A 9,246-nucleotide genomic window follows, 5' to 3' on the forward strand; every position below is an offset into this window, starting at 1 on the left:
TGTTAAACAAATGAGTCAACGAAAAATTGCTAACTTTTGTTACCACCTCGTAATGGCCACCAGAAGCTACTGCAACGTTTGTCACTTCCGCATTGGATGCTGAAGTGGATCGCTGTGGTTGGGGCTTGGGTTGAACACAAACCCAAAATGTATTGAATGTCGTTATTCCAGGGGATGGAAGGAAAAGCCAAATGTGGGTGAAGAGCATTTTTAAGCCTCTGGCCAAACTTTGAAACAGGACTTATCTTCCGTCGGCAGAGGTGTAAAAAAGGCAAAATGTCCAGTTGGAACATATCTTAACACAGGCTGACACAAAGCAAATGTTTAGAGTAGTTTGTGGCAATCTGCAAATGTTTACATTAAACCGGCAGCATTTTCAGCCAACACTTTTCACAGCACAACAGCAAACAACAAGCAGGGATCTTTCAAGTTGAATAGATAAAGACATGCCTCCTTCTTTGTGTGATCTGGGATAGAGAAAGTGGTATTATAGCATGCTTTTAAAAATAGTCTGTGCATTGCAAAAGCTGTGCTGAGAGTTGTGTGATGTTCAGTGTGTGCAGGCTTTCAACAGAATATAGCATATACTCTAGTTTTCCAGAGGTTTGAAATGATCGATTAGCATTATACCAACATGAATCTTTTTTTTTTAAAGTCGGTAACCGGCCTTCATTGAAGAAACGAAAAATATTTACTGCTCAAATATATATATATTTATTTCCATAACTCCTTCATACAAACATCTTTTCAAAAAAATATTAAACTGTTGAAACGGATGAATCAATACATCAGTGTCCACAAGGTAGTCCAAGAGTGGGTAAAGCTGTGTGGTGATTGGACATACAGCTACAGAGGGGAATCCTCAAAGGTGTACACACAACAACACTGAACACAGGCAGCCTTCACTCTTTCACTCTGTATTGAACTCCAAAACCTGAGTTGTACAGGAGCTTTCAACACTCGTCAGGAACAAAGCAAATCTGAGTATTTTTCCTTGTGCTCTTCTTTGCAAAGATTCATTGAATTAGAACCATAATTATGGTCAATTAAATTCTTACTTTCTCCCCAAATGATTAGAGTGCAGGTGCGGCTCAGATGCAAATGGATCCAACAAGTCACTTCATCTCTGGTTGAGTGGATTATAATCTCAGTTTTTCTTAGGAAGGAGGGGAGGAAATTCACCACCAGTGTGCAAATCCCCTAGTGGGAGTGTTTTGACCATTGTGATCTGCCTTGCTAATGCACTTAAGAAGGAAGCAAGTGACAGCCCAGCTGGTAGGGCTTTTCCTCTCATTTTGGGTGAAAAAAGGTTTTTAAAAGATGAATTTTAATTCCCTCTGAAGATACACTTGCTGGTGGTGTTTGGCACATACACACACATATACACACGCCATGGCCCACGGATGGTGTGTAGCCTACCCAAAGCTCAAATTTGCACAAATCTGCAAACTTCCACTCATCAGTTGGCAAAATGCCCCTCTTTGATTTCATGCGTTGTGCTCAGGTGGTTGGCCAGCTCTTGCATCACAGCATCCTTGCCGATCTGATCGTTCCTTCTCTTCTCCATGAGCACGTCCTCCAGGCTCTGAAACTCCAGCACGTGACTCTTCTTCTCCGAAAAGATCAACTTTAACCTGTAAGGCTGCTTCCCTATCCTGATCTCCCCTCCGATTTTGAACTCCCGTTTGCCAAATCGGCACCAGGCGGCAAAACACTCAGAGTTCCTCCAGTAGAGCTCTCTGTCTCTCGAGCCGACGTGGTCCAGGGCGTTGCGCACGATCACCTCCGGCGGGAGCGCGCGGTACCTGTAGAGGCCGTTCACTATCCTGCCTTTTTTGCCCAGGCTCACGTCGGTGAGAAAGTTGTTCTTGATCTCGGCCCGGTGCAAGTGAACCACCTGGAAGTCCCCGACGTAAACGGCCCAGTGTGGATACTGTCCGGTGGCCACGAACTCCACCAGGTCTCCGGGTCTGCACTTGTTCAGGAGACTTTCGGGGGAGTGGATCTCGGCTCCGCTCCTCCTCTCGTAGACGCTCTCCTCGCGGTAGTGCACCGCGCACTCCAGCTCGTCCTCCGGGTCGAAGGGCTTCTCTTCGTGGTCGGCCGCCTGGCTGTCCCGGGAGAGGTGCTCCAGGTTCTCGTCCTGGTCGTCGTCGCCGCCATCGCTGGAGAAAATGTAAGAGACGCCGATCCGAGGTCCGTCATCGCCCGGGTCGAACCCCTGGCCATTTGGGTCCGACGTTGGCACCTCTGCGTAACTCAAATGCGTTAGTTTCTCCACCTGGTTCCCCATAAAGGTTAAAAAGGTGGATGAAAGCTGAGCACATGAAACAGGATCCACCTGTTCTTCTTGGGCGCACTCGCTTCAGAACAGACAGAAAGAGAGACGGACGGAGGGAGGGAGAGGCGCAGGCAGGGTTGTCTAAACCAAACTCCACAGCGCTGAAAACGGGCACCAATAATCCATGTTTAGCTGGACGTGTCCTCCAAATGAACACCAACTGCGCCTGTACGGAAACAAACAAGAGAGTTGCTTAAACAACGAGGCCAGAGCACATGTATGAAAAGACCAGTCTGCAATTTTAAACTAGCCTACTCTGCGTGGTTTACATTCCCAACAGGTGTGACCTGACACACCTGTTGGTTCACAGTTTCCGTGGAACACACCAATTTAACTAGGCTGCTGTGTTTACTTATTATACTTAAACTCAATGCTTTTTGATACCACTTATATCTCTGCGGTCATGTTGGTCTTTCTAGGTTGTTTCCTAGAATTAGGCTACTCGTCCACTGTCAACTCTCTGTACTGCAGAAGCACTCACCTGCAGTTCAGCTCCTGGCGGCGTCTCTCTCTCTCTCGCTCTCTCCTGTTGTCACATCGGTAAAATAAACAGGAATTCAGACTGCGCAGACCGTTTCCCCTTTCCTATGTGTTGGGCTGTTGCCAGGTTTGCGCGGCTCCTCAGACTGTCTGTAGTATATGAACCACGGCACAGAAACTCACCCAGGATCTAATGACTGCTGGGAGGTGTCGTCTTTTAAAGCGACAGTACGCCTCCCCGCCTCATTTACATATCCAGGCTCCACTTTACTTCAAATGATGAGTAGAATCAAATCTAGTTTCCACTGCAGTTTGAGTTGCATGAAATGTTTTTTTTTATCGTTGTAAAATAAGAAAAACAAATGTGGCCTAACAAAAGAAAATCAATATATTTGATCAGTGGTTAGATTTTACATTTTACATGATTCAGTAGGCTATGGGCTCTCAAAGTGATTTTACAAAGTGGGGAATGATCCCAAAAGGTCAAAAACAGGAGCATGCATCGAGGCCTACTTTCCACCTACCATTTTTTCAATTATCAATATAGGTTTAATGTAAACTAACTCTACAACAGAGGGGTGAGCTCATAAAAGAGTTGAGAAGGACATTATAAAAACATTCAACATTTCATGTGCAGAGAGTAACAGACAGATCCTGTAGGAAAGAAACAACTGGAAGGGTTGAGGTTTGGAGAATTTCACCCATGTAGGTTTTTTTAAAGAATATTTCTCATTAAATTGTCCATTCGTAATCAACGCTGCATTGTTCAGGCAAAATAACATGTGAACAAGCCTGACTTTTGGTTTGCATTGACAGTAACCAAATGTATGCACTGACCAGTATATCAATCCGCTTTCATTTTGTTCCATGATGCAATGAGATTTAAAGAGTGAAATCAGATTATTAAGTGAAATCTCCTTGGCAGTTCACATTGTGCCTGTGCACCAGTACAGGGAATGGTGATGTAATTTGAGGCTTAGCATCATAACTTGACTAAGACTTGAAAAAAGAATACTGTTCAAGACTAAATATTAATCTAACTAAATGTTCCTCCATTCTTTCGAACAAAAACAACCATTCCAAAACTGGTTTATTTAATCAAATCTAATGTGTTGCACAACTTTTGGGGTATACATTTGAATTCATCAACAGTGTTCCTGTAAAGTTGAGCTCCTTCAACCAGCCATTACTGTATACACTTACATTAAAACATGGACAGATGCAGAGCTGTGAATATCCTAAGACATTCAGTCGCAATACTGTCAGACATGCAAATGCTGAGGAAGAAAAAAAACCTATCAATTCCTAATTGGATGTATAGTTAGCATTCTTTCCTCCAGTTCTGATTGTTCTGGAATACGCATTTTTCCTTTCAAAAGCTCAAAGAAGCAGGTGGCGATGGCTTCCTGTGAGTCTCAACAGGTCATGTGGGAAAGCCCTGAGAAAATAGTTTCCTTGACAACTACTATAAGAATAAAAAAGAATGTCAACAGCACAATGAACAAACACTCCCGTCTTGGGAGAAGGGTTGTCAAACTGTTTAGATTTAGCTCTCACTCTGCATCCAGCTTTGGTACTGGTCTGGGCCAGGACTTCTGTGCCAGGAAATAGGACTTTATTCACCTCCAGCCAAAAGCTTAAAGCCTCCAAATACAAGCCTGTACTTCATGGAGATATTGAATAGGCTATTGTAAATTCCTGATCAAACATAATGCCAACTCAGTGGGGAATTGATTGGAAATGGTATTATTATTGGTATTATTATTCTCTGCACTGCATGTGTGTACAAGGTTGTGATTGAATTTTCTGGGGATGTTTACAGCTCTGCATCGCTCCAAAGAGACCGCTAAATGGCTCTTGCCTGTGATATGGTGAAAGCAACAACAACTCGTGTTTATATGCACTTTGCACAAATTGAAGCGTTGTTGTGAAATTACCTGTGACTTAACATGTTGTGCTGTAAACAAGATGAGATTTGCACAGTAGCAATTCCAAATGAAGTAGAGTGGAGAAATGAATGAGTCAATGTACGCTAAATCGATTATTGTCACTCATTTGCTACACTGGCAAAATGCTCTTAGCTCTGCGTGACGCACTGTTGGGTGAGAAAGAGCAATTACTGATTTATTATTTAAAAATAAATGCCTGATGCAAGGTTATTAAAAGATTAGCTTCACCTAGTTTCATCGCAACATGGTCTTTTGTTTGTTTCTCTTTGGAACAAAGACCCTTTACAGGGAGCGAGAGCAGGCAGGAAGGGAGATTTAATCACATAAGTGCATTCCTGCTGATGTTAGAGAATGGTTTGATGGCTTATTCAAAAAACTGTTTGTTTTTCTATCTCCAGTGTCCGACTTCAGTCGTCAGCCATTAGAAGAATCTGTCTTATTATTAAAAACAGGGATGACAAGTCACAAAGATTTTAACATTACTAATATTTGTCTTGGCTCACTAACCTGATGACATGCTAAAATGAGCACTTCCTGGATTCAAAGTTGTCTGTTTTAGTGTTCATAACTTTATTTCTTCCATTCTGCCTCAGCAGACTACACAAATCCTGCAGACACTGCTCTCTTGTGGTTACGTCGACTAACTGCATCATGTTGACTTGAAAATATACTTGAAAACCCATTCACCCACACTCCCAATTAAAGATAACAGTTTGGTGGCATTAGTTAAGGAAAGTTTTGCATATTTATTTACATTAAAAAAAATGCTGAAGTACATAACAACGCTCTTGCTAAAATAAAAATAAGTCATCATTTCTTAAATTCTTAATAACTGGATGACAGAGTGTTCATGATGGACACATCTCTCATAAAGTAAAACAACAGATCCCTTTTTCAATGTACAATTAATTACAAAGGCATGGCTGGTGAACGATTCTTCCAGTAAAGTACTAGGTCCGGTTGTTCTGTCTCTTGTGGCTCTGGATCTTTCTCCTCAGTATCTGGTCAGCCATCAGATCTGACTCTTTCACATCAGTGTTCCCACAGCCCACCACAGGACAGCTAACAGACAGATAGAGAGGGACACGCTTAAAGGAGGGTTCTTAAAACACACACACACGTGTATATATATATTAGACAAATTAATACAACAATCTTTGTATTGACACTCCTGTCGACTTGATTGACAGGCCCATCAGGGAGTATGAAGAGTACAAAGTATGACCACAAATAACAACGACAACACCACTTCATAAGTTAAATATTTTATAAACACATGAAATGCCCTTTAGAGAATTGTTGCTTTAATTGTGAATTTGAGGTGTGAACTGTGACCGCATTCAGGATTCAAGACAATAGGCGATTTTTACACAAGCCAGCACAGGAATTCAATCAGTCCCTGTTTGACCAACCACATTTCCTTTCTTTCCTACATCAAAGCATTACAATAAAGAAAATGTGAAACAAGGCAAGCAGCTGGTCCCACACATGTAGCAGCCCCCCGAAAAGACCTCACTCAACATTCTAACGGTCGTCAGAGGGACAGTGTCTTACCGGCATTTCTTTTGCTGGCTGTGCCTTGCTTTGATCAGGCCCACTATGGCTACTTCGTCGTAGTGGTGGTTACACTTCTTATTCTTCACCGGGTTCACCATTTCCACCTTCCAATACAGACACACAGTGGGGGTGTTATATAACCAAACACACACATAGTGGGGGTGTTATATAACGAAACACACACACACAACCAACACTGCTCACACATCAAATGGAGGATATCTTCTATTGTGTTGATACTGGAACCGATGTTATTGTCAGAAATTACGTTATAAGACAGATGTGAAAATATTTAATTTCACAGAAAATAATTTGGAAAAAAGTTTATTGTGATTGCATAGAAAACAACAGAATAAGAATATAAATAAATACATAAATACAAAGAGATATTGCATTTTAGTAAGAGTATGTGTTGCACTACAATAAATGAACTATGTAGCAGCAGGCTGGAGGGGTTTACCTGTGTGAGTGGGCAGGTGAAATTGACTTGGCTCTGTGTGACAGCGATGTCCTCATCCAGTTCCTCTGCTGACTCTTGGTTGGCTGCAAACATACATACATTCAATGTGCTTCCAAATGTCCAATCACAGTAATACATGATGAACTGATGGCAGGGGAACATCCAGATGGAAGGCACATGGACTTGACTGTAACATGTCCTAAATAGGTGATTATAAATGCAGGGCTAATCTTGCATGTTATTAAAAGCTAATTGTAATTACTTGATGGATTTGGTGTTCACTCAATTTTACTACCGCTTCACAAACTGTTACTTTGGCATTAGACAAACGGACACATACATTCGTAGTGGCACACATAGCCTTAAGATCCACATGTTACCTACATGTAACCTAAACATGCTGCACAAACATCTAACAGAACCACCCACACATAAAGCAATTTTTCCTTTTTTAGCCTACGTATCAAGTTTACAATATCTGCTGCTATTGTCCATGGGCAGTTACAAACTATTGAATAGTCAAAGGTAATCCTGTGCATGGGGTATTAAAAAACAAACTCAACATGATGCCTCCTTAAACTCTTTCAGGCAATGGCCCAGACAAAAGGTTTTCTTAAAGGCAACTTAGCACCAAGCATTGTCTCTACGCAGCCACCTTTTAAATAAGGGGTCTAACAAAAACAACCATTAGAAATTGGCAGAAATTAACAGCTACGGTGTGGCTGTCGTACATAATTATTATTTAACACTTTACAATGGGAGTTGTGAGTTTCAAATTACACTTATTATCCCCGAAAAATGGACCCATCCCACCGGACCACTCGCTCCGTTCTACAAATACAGCCATTTTTTTTCAAAATTCCTGAATAGATTGCAGCACATTCTTTCAGCATGTGTTTCAGTGCCTTCCAGTCCCCTGGTCTTACCTTGGTTGAGAGAGTTCTTGATGCTGTCTCTGAAGGCCAACACCTTCTGGTGATTTTGCAGCTCAGCGTCAGAGAGCCTGGCTGCTCTCTCTTCAAACTGCTCCTTCACTGTGGCTGACAGGTTGAACATGGCCTCTGGCGGCTGTGTAGTAGCCTGTAGAAATAGAAGTATATCAAAGCTAAATTTCAGAACATTTTACAACCCCTTGACATCGCCCCTTGCCACACCAGAAAGTCTTGTCCCAGGGCATGCATTTTGAGGCTGACCGTTAGTAGCAGCAGGGGAAAATGATGCTTTCCACTTCTGTGATCAGCCCGTACCATGTCCACTCACCTCTGATGTGACCTGTTGCACAACGTCAACAAATAAATTAATCTCCCTGTCCAGTTTGGCACACTCCAGAATCATGGCCTCCATTTCTTGGATGTCAGGGGTCATCCCTTGTGGAACAGAACAGCAGGGAGGGAAAAAGTGTTCAGCACATCGAGTCACATACCACACTATACATAATTGAACACAATGAAAGGGGTCAATTTGCACCAGTACTATAATCTGTTCATACCTTAATTAATTCAGTCTTATTTAATTTACAGCAACACGTACAAAAATGTTTTATGTCATCTGTAGGCTACTCCATGGGTAAAGATACCAGTAATTATAATGGCATATAATAATGCTGGGCAAATCAATTAATATCTGATCACTCACTATATTCAATAATAATCATGAATAATTTGTTTTTAATCATAACTCTTGTAACTAACTAGTAGCTATAGGTTCCAAACATAGACTGTATACAAGTGCTTTGCAGTAGAGTAAAAAGTACAATAATGTCTGAAATGTGAAATGATTGGAGTACACGTTTTCTTGGTGGGGTGACTGACAGTTATACATTAGAGAAGAACGCTTGAAATATGTACCCTGAGTTTCCGCCAGGTCCAAAGCCACATCTGTGACTATGTCCATTCCCGTCCCGATGTCCGTCTGACATGACTTTAGGCTCGACAGTGTTCCGTGAACGGCGCTAAGAGACATTACGCTGGGTACTTTCTATCTTCTGAAAACAAAGACGCAATAAACATTAGCTGAATGTTAGGTTAGCCTAGCGTGCTAATGAACCCTATACTCTTGATAACTTAATAAGCCAACATACGAGCGGTTGTATGAATGTGAAGCGCAGTGTCTGAATCTGTGTCAGCCCTTGTTTACAGATACTATTATATATAGCCAAACATTATATAAAAGACAAACATTACATACAAGACAACTCTTAAATCACCCGCGAAATAAACAACTGTGGCTCTGGAGCATGACTTCCGGGTTTGTTTGTCAAAGTAAAACCGTCTTCATCTTCTTTTAGTTTCCGGCAGACTGTATGCCTATACTGCCCATAAGCCACATTGCTGCCACCCACAGGACACAAATATATAGCAATTAGCCTATCATATTTCCATAGTAACAATCTAGTGGCCATTATAAAATCCAGGACTGCCTTCTTTCTTTTCCCAAAAAACAAAGTCAAGTAAAAACCT

At 41.7% G+C, this 9,246-nt stretch overlaps 2 protein-coding genes across 4 annotated transcripts; both read right to left on the reverse strand.

Moving 5' to 3' along the window:
• Nucleotides 1-703: 703 nt before the first annotated feature.
• lratd2b (LRAT domain containing 2b) lies at nt 704-2,964 on the reverse strand. The gene is made up of 2 exons (XM_080039488.1): nt 2,823-2,964; nt 704-2,507 (listed from the first exon to the last, which is right to left on the reverse strand). The coding sequence occupies exon 2, from the start codon at nt 2,291-2,293 to the stop codon at nt 1,460-1,462; it is 834 nt and encodes a 277-aa protein (XP_079895614.1). The 5' UTR covers nt 2,294-2,507; nt 2,823-2,964; the 3' UTR covers nt 704-1,459.
• Nucleotides 2,965-5,353: 2,389 nt separating this feature from the next.
• On the reverse strand, nt 5,354-9,048 carry nsmce2 (NSE2 (MMS21) homolog, SMC5-SMC6 complex SUMO ligase). 3 transcript variants are annotated; one of them, XM_080039342.1, is made up of 7 exons: nt 8,994-9,034; nt 8,635-8,771; nt 8,048-8,154; nt 7,714-7,867; nt 6,788-6,870; nt 6,325-6,431; nt 5,354-5,832 (listed from the first exon to the last, which is right to left on the reverse strand). In XM_080039342.1, exons 2-7 carry the CDS (start codon nt 8,747-8,749, stop codon nt 5,721-5,723), a joined length of 678 nt encoding a protein of 225 aa, XP_079895468.1. In that variant the 5' UTR covers nt 8,750-8,771; nt 8,994-9,034; the 3' UTR covers nt 5,354-5,720. The 3 variants fall into 3 exon arrangements, with proteins under 3 accessions (XP_079895468.1, XP_079895467.1, XP_079895466.1); XM_080039341.1 differs by having other exon boundaries at nt 8,868-9,028; XM_080039340.1 differs by having other exon boundaries at nt 5,355-5,832; nt 8,975-9,048.
• Between the last annotated feature and the right edge of the window lie 198 nt (nt 9,049-9,246).

The sequence above is a fragment of the Ammodytes marinus genome (genome assembly GCF_949987685.1).
Source record: "Ammodytes marinus genome assembly, chromosome: 13".
Classification (NCBI taxonomy): Eukaryota; Metazoa; Chordata; class Actinopteri; order Uranoscopiformes; family Ammodytidae; genus Ammodytes; species Ammodytes marinus.

What these genes read in the sequence shown, in the direction of transcription:
- lratd2b (XM_080039488.1), bottom strand. Translation starts at nt 2,293, where the DNA reads ATGGGGAACCAGGTGGAGAAACTAACGCATTTGAGTTACGCAGAGGTG.
- nsmce2 (XM_080039342.1), bottom strand. Translation starts at nt 8,749, where the DNA reads ATGTCTCTTAGCGCCGTTCACGGAACACTGTCGAGCCTAAAGTCATGT. An exon ending in TGCAACAGGTCACATCAGAG is followed by an intron (nt 7,868 to 8,047) that starts GTGAGTGGACAT and finishes CTATTTCTACAG; the next exon opens with GCTACTACACAGCCGCCAGA. An exon ending in TCACCTGCCCACTCACACAG is followed by an intron (nt 6,432 to 6,787) that starts GTAAACCCCTCC and finishes CTGTATTGGAAG; the next exon opens with GTGGAAATGGTGAACCCGGT.